Source organism: Eleutherodactylus coqui, chromosome 8, assembly GCF_035609145.1.
Source record: "Eleutherodactylus coqui strain aEleCoq1 chromosome 8, aEleCoq1.hap1, whole genome shotgun sequence".
Classification (NCBI taxonomy): Eukaryota; Metazoa; Chordata; class Amphibia; order Anura; family Eleutherodactylidae; genus Eleutherodactylus; species Eleutherodactylus coqui.
Genome location: NC_089844.1, coordinates 114175566 through 114192609, shown reverse-complemented (window position 1 = coordinate 114192609; position 17044 = coordinate 114175566). Strand labels below are relative to the sequence as shown.

At 41.1% G+C, this 17044-nt stretch overlaps 1 protein-coding gene across 1 annotated transcript in view; it reads right to left on the bottom strand.

Moving 5' to 3' along the window:
• The window catches only part of XYLT1 (xylosyltransferase 1), a 278816-nt gene that overhangs the window by 13038 nt on the left and 248734 nt on the right, over positions 1 to 17044 (bottom strand). Inside the window, exons 9-10 of the mRNA XM_066576241.1 lie at positions 13606 to 13801; positions 4140 to 4473 (exon numbers count right to left, since the gene is read on the bottom strand). Of these exons, the coding sequence (XP_066432338.1) occupies positions 4140 to 4473; positions 13606 to 13801 (530 nt within the window). The remainder of the gene's footprint in view (positions 1 to 4139; positions 4474 to 13605; positions 13802 to 17044) is intronic.

The following is a 17044-nucleotide window of genomic DNA, read 5'->3' as shown; positions in this document are numbered from 1 at the left end:
TTTTAATCTCCAGGAAAACCTTTTTTCATCTTTCCATTGTTAACATTTGGCTGCAAATATTTTTTTCACTAACTGTCTAAAAATGAAGTGTATATGTATGTGCTATTCAACAACAGGTTATCCATGTGTGCATGTCAACATGTTTTTTTACATATAGAGCATGCTATTTTAGTCTAGCTTGCTACAGATCAGTACTGATTGCTAAGAATTTCAAACAATTGTAGTCACCTATAATAGTCATGGAGTAACGACAACATAAGAAAGTGTTTTACTTGGAACAAAACCAAAACACTTTGGCCATGTCTCACGGCTCCTCAAGAAAAACTTATAGTATTACAATGTATATATTGTGACTATAATCAATTTAACTACTTCGTGACCACTCATTGTAAAATTAAGTTGCTGCTTGCTAGGTTCTGTGCAGCAGCGGCGTAAATCTATGTTCCTCACTCAGTGGATGATCATGTGCCCCTGAGTGGGTGAAACACCCAAAACAGGCTGTTACTAACAACCTGTGGTTCTGGTGCTAGCATCAGGATCTGGTTGGTCGAAGTCTTGATGACATCATTAGAGTTATAGCCACTCACAGCACTGGCCAGGAAAGTTTGTTGTAGCAACAAACTTTCCTGGCATTTCAGCACTGTAAAAGCCTCTCTCTCAGTATAAGATCAGAGGAGAGGGAAACCGAAAATACAGTTAAACACAGCAAAACAATGAAACATTAACCCCAAATTAACTCAATTAACCCTTTTTATGATAATCGCCTATACTATTTAGTTAGTATAGATGACTGTATAGTTTATGACACAACATATGAATACTTTTTTATAGTAGGGTTGTCAGTCATTTTAAATTCAATGCTTTGAGTCGAATTCACAATGGTCCTAGGGATTGGCAAGGCAAAATGGATATTCCATCTGAATAGTTTGAGCCCCCAAGGCCTGAATGAGGGCTTCACCTTCTCAGCATCTCTGTAACAACCCTGCAGCTTTTAGTACTGAAACTACTATCTCTTTTTTACACATTTTTTATGACATGAGGCTTTTCAACTTTTGAGCATATTTCTTCCCAATTAAAGAGTCAATATCCCCATGATAAATCCACAAGGAGTATATTTTTACTGATTGTTATGAGAACAACTTCATACTACTTCCCGGTGCCCATTATACATGGTGAAAATTTCATGCCATGAAGGTTTGCCAGCCCTTGAGCAACATTATTTCCCATTAAAGAGCCAACATCTCAATATGACATCTGAGTACAAGTTTACTGAATACTATGAGAACAACTTTGTAGTACCTTCCGATCAGTCAGTGAGAGGTATAAAGGATCAGGTAAAAAAATGTATATATATATATATATATATATTTTATTTTTTTTTTAAATATATGATGGGATGGTTTTCCAACTCTAGAACAACTGCAACATATTCAGTGATGAGGAGTGATACCAATGAGCTATTCCTTTAAACTGATGTAAAAGACTGACGGTTATGAATACAGTATTAGCACAATGCTTTATGAAGAATAAGTATTCTTTAGCATCAGTAACTTTAACTTTATAAGTTCTAATAATGCAGGAGATATCAAAGTTTTGTGATCAAGAACTATTTTAGTCGTTGCTTGGCAATACAATATAAACAATATAGACACCGGTAAATAAATGTCTAGTATATAATGGCACGCTCCACGGTTAGAGAAAGACACATTGTCAATAAAATTATTCTCAGTCCTTGCTCAGAGGGAGTGAGGGTGTGGTACTGGTAATTAACCTATTGGAACTTCCATATGATCAGATGGAACAAGTGGCGATAAGAAGGGATTAGTGATTGGTTTACAGATGCGGCTGCATCTTGATGATGTCACAGTGGAATATTTAAAATGCTTGGCACGAATCTTGCTTCCTTTATGATAGTCTTGCCCTCCGATGCTGCTGCAATGAAACATGTCAGGGGGGCTATGGTAACCTGTATTTTAGTGGCTTCTGCACATTGAGATACATAGGTCATCCGGTAGGGATACTGTTCACTTTTGTTAAGCAGATACCTTTAGGGATCCTTACTACAGTGCATATGTAGTCTGACAACTTTAATATATATGTATGAAGTGCTCTTAAGGTGTATAATAAAATGTAAATTTTATGGGGGTTGTATCAGGCTGATTTGCCTTATGGGCTGTGTTCGTAGTGGTGATGATTGGATAGCCTGACTCCCATAAGGGGCAGTGTATAAATTTTTGCTTGATGTAGATTGGTGGTACTATGCTAAGAAACCACAGCACCACCACCATGGAAAAATGTTTAAGGTGTCATTAAAGGGGTTGTCCCGCGCCGAAACGGGTTTTTTTTTTTTTCAACCCCCCCCCCCGTTCGGCGCGAGACAACCCCGATGCAGGGAGGTAAAGAAAGCTCACCGGAGCGCTTACCTGAATCCCCGCGCTCCGGTGACTTCTCTACTCACCGCTGAAGATGGCCTCTTCCTCCGTGGACCGCAGCTCTTCTGTGCGGTCCACTGCCGATTCCAGCCTCCTGATTGGCTGGAATCGGCACGTGACGGGGCGGAGCTACACGGAGCTACACGGAGCCCCATAGAAGACTGCAGAAGACCCGGACTGCGCAAGCGCGGCTAATTTGGCCATCGGAGGGCGAAAATTAGTCGGCACCATGGAGACGAGGACGCCAGCAACGGAACAGGTAAGTATAAAACTTTTTATAACTTCTGCATGGCTCATAATTAATGCACAATGTACATTACAAAGTGCATTATTATGGCCATACAGAAGTGTATAGACCCACTTGCTGCCTCGGGACAACCCCTTTAACTGATTTTGGACACTACAGAGAAGCATTCTGGGATGTGAAAGATTATTCCATAGTATAAGAGAAATAGATCAGACTCAAGCCTCTTTCACTCGATCATAATACAACTGAATTTTTGCGCAAATATTATAAAAGAAAGTCCCAGTCTGACCCCAGGTTTACTGACATGAACCCCCAGCATCAGAGATCCCTATGTTTAGTAGACTTGTGGTCGAGCAATAGCACTCGTCCATAATATACATTAGACACAAAAATGTGCCCGTAGTACCCTTGTGCAATATGGACCATGTAAACTTAGACCAGACAGTCTGCAGTTGTGCCAAATGTATCATAGTGACTCACATTGTATGGAAAATGTGGTGCATCTTGTAAACATGTCTAACTTTGGTGCAGTTTCGGCGTTTGTTGTCTCATGTTCCAACTAAGCTATTCCATTCACACTTAGTGACTAAACTATATTTTGCTTTTTGGTACATTTGGTTCAAAACGTGATGCAATATTATGCACCGGAAATACGACAAGGCCTAGGCGTATACACATTGGTAAATCTACCCTAATATGATTTCATAGTGAACTGCATGCAAACATTTTTGCTATTAATTTTTTTTTGCAAAGTATTTTGGGTAAAAAAGAAAAATCAAAAAATATACACAGCTTTTTTTTGTTAAAAATAAGAAATAGTAAGAATTAGAGGAAAAGCCGTTAAATCTATTGTTATTATCAGATATTTGCCAGCTGGTTCTCCTGCTAAGGAGGATTAGTGTTGCATTAGCTCACAGCACTTGCCCAAATATGCTCACAGTACACAAAACAAGTCCGATTAAATAGAAAAGGGTTCTTTGCAACATGAAATAAAAAAAGAATACAGTGCCATGCAGTGGTAACAAATTTTTGGCATTCCTATAATGTCAAAAAATTAACCAGTTTTAAGTGTTGATTTAGACAGCGGCCACCAACCACCAACCTGTAGATCTCCAGCTGTTGTGAACTTACATCTCCCGCTACACCCTCATAGCCTGTTCATGACAGAGTTGTAGTTTCACAACAGCTGGGTGCCACAGATTGGAGACTACTGCCCTACAACAATACAACCCTGGCCTAAATAAATGCTACTAGGGGCGTAACTATAGAGGATGCAGGGGATGCGGTTGTACCCGGGCCCAGGAGCCTTATGGGCCTATGAGGCCTCTCTTCTCTGTATAGAGAACCCAGTACTATAAGTAAAGTATTATAGTTGGGGGCCCTGTTACTAGTTTTGCATCAGGGCCCAGGAACTTCAAGTTACGTCTCTGAATGCCACATTCATTAATTCTCGTACTTACCACTTTTTATGGGTTGTCGGTTGGAAAAAGTAAGTGGACTTATCAGAAATCTAGTTTCAGCTACAGGAACCCAGTGATGAAGAACCCGAATAGTCCAGATGCCAGGCCTGAGAGGCAGGTTCAGAGGAGGCTTGTAATGAGTATATTCCGCACTGGATTCAATCAGAATATCATACGTAGCAGCAATGACATTGATGGGATCGATCCACACAACAGTAACTGTTATATTGGGCCCTTTTCCCCATTTCTGCATTGCAATTGGCTCATCCATAGGCCCCATAATGCCACCAAAGTTCCGGAATATTCTTTCCTTGGCATCCCATTCGGTTCCCGCCTAAGAAAATTGAAACATGTAAATGAATGTCATTAATTCTAAGTACAAGAGGTAACTAATGCAGTAAAAGTAATTATTCCCCATCTATACAAATTCGAATACAGCTCCCATGAAGTCTGTACAGTGCACCATACATAAGATAAGACATTTTACTTCCGTCTGTTTTTTATTGATAAAAATGATTTATACCAGAACATTGTTTTATGTTTTCCTGTGGAATTTGCAGAATAAATCAATGCAGTAAAAAACAGAGTTTTATTGTGTTAGGTAGTATAAGCTTCTATTCATAAGGATGGATGGTGAGTAACATGACCTGGCTGCAGACTACAATCAAGTGTCTTCTAAATATGCCGTGCGAAGTGAGCGCTTTTATCAAAATGTAATATCATTTAAGGTATCATCAAGTGATGACATATTACTTTGAAAATGGAAAATTAAAAAAAATATACACACACACTGAAAGGCCACCTTATTAGAGAGTTAGAGAGACCGGCCCTTTCACGATTGGAGTTTCCCTGCATGAAAAGTAGCACATGCCCCCGGAGTACAGCAGAAAATCCTTTGAGAAAGTTTTCCATAAATCAGTTTCTGTGTGAATCCACATTAGAATGGAAAAATTGCGTGATATGGGCAACCTCTTACGAGACCTGGCCATCAAGGCCAGACTAGCTGGAACCAGGATTTAAAAACTGTCCACCGATGTGGAGAGTATATGGAGAATGGTGCGATTAATGAAAAACGTCCAACGAAAGGTCATAAACAATTTGTCAATGAAAGGGGTCTGAGGAAAATGTCAAGAATTGTTCTGATGAACAGTCGGTATAGAGACAAGCAAACCTCAGTCAACTATAACGTTGGTGATCCAACAAACATGTCCAAATGCAACATTTGTCATTCCTTAGTATGACTAAGCTATAACAATAGGTGATCGGTTTCAGCGCCACTGCTGTCTGAGGGAAACGGAAAACCAAGACTCAGGTGGACGAAAGAGCACAAAAATGGGATCACTGAGCAGTGGAAAACCATCTGCAGAAATCTAGATTTCCGTTGCACCATGCTGATAGGAGGATCTGAGTTTGATGCAAACAGCATGAATTGATAAACTTTTCCTGCTAGCCATTCAGAGCATGTTAGGACCTCTATCTAATTTGTGGCAACTGCAAGAGGCTACTGTATCCTTCCTGTCCACATGGGCCAGTGTTTCTGCATATTTCTGTAGGTTGATCTCAACATTAGTGGAATCTAATGTGAAGACATTTTTTGTGTGTTGCTCTTGGCTATTATATTCATGTCAACTGGAAATAATATATATAAATGCACCACATGGCCACTTTATTAGACTCCCATCTAGTAGCATGTTGGACCTCCTTTGGCTGCATCTCTGAAGGCCAGAGGAGGTCCAGCACGCTACTAGATGGGAGTCTAATAAAGTGGCCATTTGGTGCATATATACTGGTAATTATTAGAAAGTTATACAGTACCAGTGTTTCTGGTAGTGCAATGTGCCACACAGCTCTGTTACATGCACGTCACACACAGCATTGCTACATGTACATCACATACAGCTCTGCTACATACATTCTTCATACGACAAGGATCAAATGCAGCACAGCAGAGTCCTGCACACACTGATCACACCCTGGTCATGTTAGCCTGGACTCCTACCACACAGGTGACTGATCACATGACGTGACATCATCACAGGTCCTGTAAGCATATGGCTGCTGTATGTGTTCATTACTATTCCATCCCCTGCAAACCCCTGCGGTCTCCGTTGCTCTGGAATACTAATCAATATCTAGTTGGACAGCAGCCGTGTGCTTACAGGACCTGTGAGGATGGCACCATTATGTGATCATAGGTGGAGCATGTAACTCACTCACTTGGGATGAAGGACCTTTGATGACATCACCATCATGTGATAAGGGGCGGGGCATGTAACTTCCTCACTCACGCAAGCACAGACGGACAGGTGATTGTTAGTGATTTGACTAGTAATTATTAGGAAATTATTTAGTACTAGTTTTTCTTGGGATGATCTCTAGATGAAGGACGTTTGATTACGTCACCGTCATGTGATCAGGGGTGGCGCATGTAACTCAGTCACTCTTACCCTGCCCCATGTCATCCGGAGAGAGTGTTACATGCTCCATCCCTAATCACATGACAGTGACGTCCTCAAAGGTCCTTCATCCAGAAGTCATCCCGAGTGAGTGAGTTATGCATCCCCTATGAACCCCCGTTGCCTCAGTTGCTATGGAACAGGACTTGTGATGATGTCATCCTCATGTGATCAGGGGCAGAGCATGTAACTCACTCATCACCTGACAAGTGGTCGTATTTTAATATAATTTCCAATTGACATGAAATTAATAGCCAAGAGCAACACACAAAAAATTTCTTCGCTTATTGATCACTTGACTATACACCCCCCTATATGATGTAATCACATATAAATGATTTTATTACAATGGCTGGCAGCTAATTTAACAGTGTAGGGCTCAAAACATGAGCATAGACAAAGATTACAGAACAGTTGCGATTCCAAATGGTAAACTGTTCTGAGTGCATATTGTAAGATACAATATCAGTAGATGGAATACAATGAGGAGCTTTAACCTTGACTAGCATTGATTAAACAATGACCTATTAAGCATAGTCAATAGAGGTCATCGTGTAGAGGGTAATATCTCAACCAGCCACCACTACAATGTATGCATTAATTAGTTTACCGCATATCAGATGTGATGGCGCTGGGTGCGTTACACCTAATGAAACAGATTTTTGGTCTATAATTAAATTGACTAAAGACCAAAAATTGACTGTGTATTTGTAACGTAGATAACCGATAATGTTATAATGTTTTCAACTGAAGAAGGGAAGCTCAGTATAATATAAAGGTCGTGATCATTTCTGGAGAAAGCATACTGTAGCTCTTCATATTCCACTATGATCTACAATGATTTGGGTATTATTACTATGACGAAAATCAACAACCACTAAGGACAGGTTCAAGGGTACTATGTGCAGCCTGAGTCAGGGAGATGGATATGGATACCATAGCCTCTAGAAGAAATTAGCTAAATCTCTGGCTGGCAAAAGCAAGATGACATTGACTTCCTTGAGAAGAACCAGAACCTTGGCCACCTCTGAACAAGTTGGTAAGACTGACACCATGTCTGGCTTTAGTTATACACAACCCAAGCAGCTGCAGAGGGCACCAGCTTATAGAGGGGGCAACAGCCATATGTAGGCTGAGAAATTAGGGGGATTTTCCCCATACGTCTTCCTAGGTAGCAGCGTCTTGTGGAACTACATGAATCATCCTCCTATTGGCTCTGTCTCCTCCCCTCTGATGATCTGAGGCAGTGCTGTCAACTCATCAGCACCCCCGAAACAGAACCGCTTAGTTCTACTACTACATGTTTTGAGCTTGGCTCTGGGGCCGTATTTATGTTATGAGCTTGGTTCTGGTCCAGTATTTATTCACTGAGCTGTTCTAGTGTGGGTATGCTGCTATCTTTTTTAAATTATGAAGGAGGGTGCCATAAAAAAATTCCACACAGGGTGCCATCTAACCTAAGGCCAACACTAATTGATAGCCATCTAATCTCTTACTCATTCATTGGGAGGATACTTACCTTTCCCCCTATTGAAGGAGCTAGTGGACATAAAGGTGGATGTGAAGCATAAACCACCTGGAAGCAGGCTTAGAAAGGAGCACAAATCACTGTAGTCTACTATAGGCTACTATAGTCAATACACACATTAGAAGGGTTCCTTGACAATAAACAGATCAACATGTTCCCATGCTGGGTCCACGAACAATCAGCTGTATTCTGTAGGAAAGCTTTATATTAAGTGTCCTATTATCCTGCAGAGCCACCACAGAGGAAATAAAGCATTACACAGTGTCCATTCTAATTATTGGTTAAGTCTGTAATGCAAGACAGAAAAAGTCCTCCTGAATGAGAGATGTGTTCAATTCTGAAGAGAGGATCCAGAAAAAAGGCACTCCCTCTATTAACCGAGATTCCCTAAAAGGGTATGTGAAAACGGGTTTTCTCAACTTTCAACAACGGCTTGGAACAGACAATCAAAAAAATATTAAGACTAAGGAAATCTCTTCAAGTGTCCCAAACCAGTGCAAAATATATCTTCAGCACATAATGGAATCCTTGCAGGACCTCAGTGTGTTGGGTTTTAATAATCTAAGAAGACAATATAAAAGTCAATACTGAACTGGATTCTTTCAGGGCAAAGTAACAAGCTTACAACCTCTAATTATGGCTTTAAATTGTGTGACTCCATGAAACTATCTTTCATTAAACAACCAATCAGCCATCTAAACAACCAATACAAATCCGGCTTCAACCTCCCCCGTAACCGTATACATTTGAGAACACGCCATTGTCGCCTTTGTTGAATGACAGCAATAAAATCAATTGATACACAACTCAGGGAGTAATGACCCTAAAATCATGGACAATACATTGAAATATAAGTCTGTGAATTGGCCTTTTACATGTTGTATTCTATTACTCTATTCAGCTGTTTCTATGTTATTCTGGTCTCTGATACTGATGTCGGCTCCAATCACTGTTAATGCATCCACAGAGAATTAAGTGCCCACTCTCCTACTGCTATGCATGTGTAGGATTCACATTATTTTCAGTAATTTCATAAATATAGATATATTTTCACGAATCAGCTCAAAAAGGAGTGAGGAAACATCTCTTAAAATCACTCATGCTTTGTTAAAACATTAACATGCACTGAATTTTGCATTCCTATGAATTGGTTTGGCTTCTCTAAGGCCTCATGTCTACGGGGAAAATCAGGCCCACCGCGGATTCTCCATGCAGAATCCCACAGCGGGTCCCTCCTTTCCCACAAACATGAGGCCTAAAAAGAAGATTAAACTTACCTGTCCGGACGCTGCGGATCTTCCCTCCGTTGCGGCCGGATTTTCTTTCTTCGGCCCGGAGGATGTGCTCGGCACGCCGGCAGCGTGCCGCGCGCATGCGCCGGGCACTCTACCTTTTTTTTTAACTACTCCTCTCCCGCGCTACCGCACTGGAGAGCAGAAATTTAGGTACGGGTGTCCCGCGGATCCGGGCGGCTTCCATAGGCTTCAATAGAAGCCTGCGGGAGCCGTCCCCGCGGGAGACCCAAGCTAAAAATGGAGCATGCCGCTGGTGTTTTCCCACAGACGCAATCTGCGCCTCAGGGGAAAATGACATCCGCAGGTATTTAACTACCTGCGGGTGTCCAATGCATCCCTATGTGGCGCGGATCACACTGCGGATTTTAATTCACATTTTCCCCGTGGACATGAGCCCTAACTGTTATCACTTAGGAAACTACACCTGCAAAGGAATTGTACACCACTAGATGCTGGGTATTCTAATGAATTCCCATCCATGTCATGCATTGGTGGGCTAGGTATGCCACGATAGGAGCAGCTCTTACAGAGCATCTTCTCTTTGTATCTGAAAGAGGACCCTTCTCTATGATATCCATATGACTAGTGCTGAGTGAACCAAAAAACGTTAAATGATTTTTAAAAAGTTCGATTTGGTACAAATCCAAACTTCGGGGGGATTGTCTCAGCTGAACACACTAAGATTCTTTATTTCTATTTCTTTTTCCACCCTTTTTCTTTTCTCTTTTCTTCTTCATTAACTTTGCCGTAAAACAGCTTACATACACTTCTAGGTAACCTAAGAATGTTATACAGTGCTTTAATGGCTCTTAGACAGTGTTAAACACCAATTTTAGGGGTATTGGTGAAGTTCTGGTTCGGTTCAAAGTAATTCTAGCCAAACAAAACTTTTTGCCCAAATTTGGCAAACCAACCAAGCTTTTGAAAAGTTTGCTCATCGACATAATAAAGGATCTGGACAGGGGTTTTCATCCTCAGGCAACCCTTTTATGATACAGAACTTTCTAGGCTTATTGTCCACTCATCTAGGACCCGAGGAGTATCGAGACACCTTTGTTGGTCCTAGCACTCAGACCTCAACTGAACAGAATTACATATATTCTAAACCTTGGGAGCCTTATTACTCTCCAGTAGATGCTGCTCCAGACTATAAATATAGTCCATATTGTACCCTGGGGGAGCAACCCAAAAGAACATGTGCGTATACATGAAAAAAAACAATGACTAAAACATAAGTGTAATTCTAATCTTACAAATGCATATAAGCCAAAACCAATAGTCCTTCCCACAAATCTTGACTTGGCCGTATGAAAATATAAACTAACACGCTTGTGATAATACAAAATCCCTACACATTTCTTAAGATAATATTAAATTATTCATGGACAAGGCCATATTATGGATTCATGTGGTTCCAGGGAATTCTATACACCCATACAGTACCGTGAGACCCCGCAGAATAAACACTGCAGCATTACATACAAGATTACACAGGTTATGCCTATTAGTTCTATGGAAGAATAAGAGACACCATACAGTGTCACATATAGTGCCTGCAAATCCATAGTACACACCTGCAGAGGGTCTGTGCACCCACCATCGCTGTGTCCATATTTTAAATCAAGCCTTTGAAATTTTACAATTAAAGAAACTTTAAAAAAGTTGGAATTTTTATAGTTCTTCAGCAGAGAGTCGTTATTTAAAAAAGGTAAAGTAAACTCAACAGTAACAAACAGATGAAAGTAAAAAGTGGGAAAAATTATAGCGGTGATAACTTATCACTTCAGGGAATTAAAAGTCAACCAGCAGACACTTTGATAAACAGCACTAACAAAGCATTAATCTCCTTAATGGAACATTAATGTCTGGGATTTGCCACACACACCAAAAGTCTGAGTTCTACATTGGTCTTTCTTAATTGCTCAATCACGATTGCCATTTGTTATGTTGGCCACATTGATAGAAAAAGAATGTGCCCAATTAATTTCCGGTTGGAACAGAATACTAAGTACTTATAGCACTGTACATAATTTGCCATTCTTTGCCGTAGTAGAGGGGAAATAGGATTTGTTAAGTATAATATTCATCTTCCAATTAGAATACCCTTATTTTTATATGCACTTGATATTTGTATTCTTCTACTATATATTGCCAAAAGGAGGGTATACTTTTCTTAGGCCTCCTTCCCACGAGCGTGACGGGCTCCGCCGCGTAATATTACGCAGTGAAGCCCGTCACGGCGCCCCCCAGAGCCCCTATACTTACCTGCGGGAGATAGCGTGAAAACGCTTCCCCGCCCACCGCCGTCGCGTCGTGTGACACGCCCACCGCATCACGTGACGCGGCCGGCAGTGTCACGTGACACGCCGGCCGCGTCAAATGACGCTGCGGCGGTAGGTGGGGAAGCGTTTTTTCACGCTATCTCCCGCTGGTTACAGCGGGAGATAGCGTGAACGGACGGCTTCCATTGACTGCAATGGAAGCCGTCAGCGCGTACAGCCCGTCCTCACCCGCAGCAAATAGAGCATGCTGCGGGTGAGGACGGGAGAAATCGCGGTGCGTAATTCCGCGGTGGAATTACGCATCGTGAGCATTGTGCTATTAGGTTCAATAGAACCTAATAGCAGGGGGCCACGCAGCGGATTTTTGCCGCGAATTTACGCGGCGTAAATCCGTTCGTGGGAAGGAGGCCTTAATGCCCACCTAGTTCCCCACATGTGAGATGGCTATTCCTTGGGTTAAATTGGTCTCCTAATTGTACAATTTTAAAAATATTTTTAAAAATATCCCCTCATCTGACTCACTGGTTCTAATAGTGGTTTTGAAGATAAGATGTCTGGATTGATTCGAGGTTCCTCTGTCATGGCAGACTGTACACATTCAAATATATGTTTTTTTTTCCTATGCAATGGTTCCTCTTGCCAATGTCACAGGATGAGGAGCATAGGTTGGAGGAAAGGTGTGGTGGCTTTGCATTTGGTTGGGAGTGAAGAGAAACCTTTGGAGACCAAGTATGGCTATTAGAGATAGTGAGCATACTCGCTAAGGCACATTACTCGAGCGAGTAGTGCCTTAGCCAAGTATCTCCCTGCTCGTCTCCAAAGATTCGGAGGCCGGCGCGGGTGACAGGTGAGTTGCGGCGGAGAGCAGGGGAAGCGGGCGGGAGAGAGAGATCTCCCCTCCGTTCCTCCCCACCCCCCACTGGCCCCCGAATCTTTGGAGACGAGCGGGGAGATACTTTTTAGCTATACCCCACCACTTTGAAGAGCCAACCAAACAGGGGGAGAACAAAGAGTAGATGGTACACTGTTTCCTTTTCCAAGACTTTTTGTTTTGAAAGCTTGTAAGCACAAAGCAATCTGGTTGTTTAGAAGCATTATGCATCTCTTTTTTATCAAGGCTACGAATCCTTACCAAATGGGAGTCCCACTGCCAAAATGTGCCCAGAGTTCCGAATGGTCAGTAGTTGGATGCACATATTGCCTCTGTGGTTCCCAGGCATGCCACCCACTACTACACAGAACAGTAAGATATGGAGCAACGCAGAAGAGCTTCTCCATTTCATTTGCACAGTGACCCCTATTTGCCAGTGTCCTTCGAAACGACGGGCACCTTCATGTATACTAGTGCTTCTTAGAAGTTGCCAGATACACTTGCAGACTGTTGGCCAGTGAAGGTGTTTCTGTGTGTGTGTTTTTTACATTTCTTTGTTACATCACATCGAAATAAAAGTATCTACTGGGGTTTAGGCGTAATATTTTAAATAGCTCTTTTACAGTTAAAAGGAAGCTGTCACGTCTCAACAGCACCATGTACTAAGTTATGTTGCTGTTACAGGACATGACAGGGATCCGTGTGATGCGTTTTTTATACTCACCCGTTCCCGCGATCCAGCAGTGTGCCCCTCTGAAGTCAAAACGCGGCATAAAAATCTGACTCCTTTTCAGTCCCTTCTATGCACTATCCTATACAAGTCTATGGGAAAGAGCACGCAAAGGACTCCAAAAGAGAGTCACATTTTCATGCCACATTGACTTCAGAGGTGGTCACCACTGCATCATAGAAGTGGTTGAGTATAAAAAATACATCACCCGGCTCCCTGTCACGTCCCATAACAGCACCATAACTTAGTTACATGACAGGTTCCCTTTAAATTATTTCTTCTCTTATATTCTCTGTGAACTTACCTCGGAAAACTGCAGTCTTCCAAAATCACTAGTAGGATTGGCAATCTTAAAAACTTTCTTTGGCATCACCCAGGTCTCTAATGTCTCAAGTTTACTGACTGCGAGATTAGTGGCATGATGTTTAATAAGGAAACCCTGGAAGCGGTCAGCGAGAAAATAAAGATGGACTGATACTGGATGCCCCATGGGATAGTACCTGAAAAGTGGAACAGAATGAGAAAAAGAGAAAAAATGTTAAAGACCTGCTACGGACAGACATTAATCTTCCTTCAGAGTGCAAGAATTGTTGAGTTAGAGAAAGTGTATTCCATGTGAACCAGAAAGCTAAAAATGAGAAAATATTGTCAAAGTAATGTAATATTTCATCTTCCCCTTAGTCTTTAACATTTCACACGTTTGTCATGTGTTTAGAAAGTGCTTGCTTCTCCGTATCCTTGTGCTGATGACCTTCATCGAAAGCTGTATAGAGTACATAATAGATAGATAGATAGATAGATAGATAGATATAGATAGATATTATATAGATAGATATGAGATAGATAGATAGATATGAGATAGATAGATGGATAGATGGATAGATAGATAGATAGATAGATAGATAGATAGATAGATATGAGATAGATAGATAGATAGATAGATAGATAGATAGATAGATAGATAGATAGATAGATAGATAGTAGCTACCTACAGTACATGTGAGTGTCAGCGTTTTAGGAGTAAACCAACAGTTCACACTGAATAGCTCTCAGCCCTCTAATACTTAAAACCTACCTTGATGGTGGTGTCTACTAGTGAACCTCATGATCCAGCATTGACTATTACATTTATTACTGCACATCAGTAGACTGACACAATTGGGCTTTCATTTATAAATTACACCAAATCTGCAAGAGTTTCCACGCACCAACAACCCTGTCCATACATTTTTACATGTATCTGTTGAATGTTTTTGAATATACAGTATTATTTGACCAAGGCTTGCCTACTGTACGTCTTAGATTGGGAGAGGGCTAAATGCCGTACCAGTTGGTGTGACTGTCAAAGTGCAACAAGCATTAGGATTGGTTTTAGGCCAGTGTGGTCTAATTAGGCTTGTGATATTCATGTCCTAGACCTAGGTGATAGGATGATGTGATTGGTCTAGACTCTCTATCAGTGCTTCCTAAGGCGGGCATTCACATTAGACATATATTGGCAGAACCCACCGATTTCAGGCCGATCGTCTGTGTATGGCGTCCTCCCAATTCCTCCCCAACAATTGATGTTAGAAAGGTAACTTCTCAGGAGATAAGCCGCTATCAGAGCTGTCTCCTCTGACTGCACATACACACTTTAAATTGATCGAGAGAGATAGTTGCCAGCTGAACTCTTAACCATCTTATGTGTATGGTAAGTTTAAATGCTATATACACCGTTGCACTCTTTATTTTTAATCAATCTGTTTTTGGAAATGAAGACTTTTTAGAATTGGTTTTCATTAAAAAATTTTGATTGTTTGATTTCTATGCTTGCATTGTTTTCCAAGGCACTGCAGACTAGAGGACTGGAAAAATTATCAAATTCTGTCAGTCAGAGTAAACTGACATCTCCTCCCTTAGCCTGTCCCCTGTTGTAAACCTGCATTCACTACCTTTCCACTAAACTATTACAGAGGGCTGTATGACATCGTCAGAGGATGTTCGAGGAGATCAGGAGGACAGAGATCAGAGAAAGCTACTATTACAGAGGTCTGTAAGACACTGTGGGTGAATTTTCTGCCCTTATCAGCAGTGAGGGGGAACGGGACCAGCAGCTACTTAGCGTGAGGATGAGATAAATGAAGAAATAGCTGTGAAGTATTGTGTGAGCGTGGTTGTGCTATACAGCCTTTGAAAGAGGAGACGGAGAGCTGAGCTTATATGCATTCATGAGATAGACCAGTTGATCAGTGCTGAGAACTCCCCTGAACCAGAAACTTGAATGTAGGAAGGCCTTCAAACCAAGTATGAGGCTTTCTAAAGGCACCAGAAGGAAAACGCAATGCAAAAAAATAGATAAATGTATCACTATTTTCTACAGGGACTTAGTAAAATATGTATATTGATTTTTCATGCACAAAAGGTTTCATAGCCTTTATCCCATTTGTTTGGCTGTATTAGCATGTTCAGGTTTTATCTTCACATGTTCTAGTGATATATTCCTGTCCATTAAATTTCTGCCTCCCATCTGCTTCGTAAGGTGATTTGTGAAGCAGATTCAGAACAGCTGTGTCGTATACCAACAGAGTAACTCAAAATAATTTGAAGAAACTAAAAGTCTGCAGATATCATACACATTTAGCCTAACAAGACCCCATAAAAAGGGTTCATTAGTTTATAAAATAATGCTGTAAAGATGCAGGACATCTGGATAGATTTTTTTACATTTGCTGTGTCTTAACAATGCAGAGCAGTCAGAATGCAAACATGGCTGACATTGATGGACTCTGCAAAGACGCTGCAAACAAATCACCACAGCCAATGTAAGCAGAATCCCACCTGCCGCACAGAATACTAACGGGCCTTGTTCTTTATTAGCATGGATAGCGGTAAACATTTACTCCTGAAATATTCAGAGCAAAATTTTTCACTTTGGCAGTTCTAGCAAAATAAATGATGGAAATATCCCCAAAATTTCATTGCCGATTTTTATTCTCAGCCTACCTCACTGCCACACTTAAGAATTCACACCAGTATAGTGATGCAGCGATCGATGGGGTATTTGACTTCAGCCTGAATAGGAATTTGTACAGGACAGAGATGTGATATTGACGTCCGGTCAACCACCCTTTAGATATGCAGCTAGACAACAAGGTTGTTGATGTGTACATGAAGGGTCTTGGAGAGCCTCATAATTGCTGTTCTAGACAATAGTGTTAAAGTGGTTACATCTCGGCAGGATTGTTGATATTATTGAGCTGACCTTGGTGATTGTTCGTGTCATTTGTTAGCGCACAACGAAAATAATAACTGTTCTGTTTATAGATCGCGTTATTCCAGTAACATACTAATGGGTATCTGCATTGTTTATCCCAGCTGAAGATTATACTTCTACCGGCATTCTTCAGTTTAAACTAATGACGTTACACACGGAGATGATTTTTTTTTTACCACCAAATATTGATGTATGCAGGAACCATCGTACCCTAATTTCAATTAAAGATTTTGCTGAACACGAGGTTTCATAAATAGTTAGATGAGATTGTCTGAAATCTGACTGAAATGTGTTGCCAAGATTTGTAAATTGCAGAATTAAGAATAAGAATGATGTAAATTGACCATTTACTGATCAATGATCTGTTTCCCAAGAAGGGTTGCAGGCTCTCTGTCTGACCATACAAGCAACAATGTTCAGGTGGCCGTACTGACTGGCTAGAGTAAATCGCCCTCTTCCTGTCCAATTTGTACCGCAGTATCGGCAG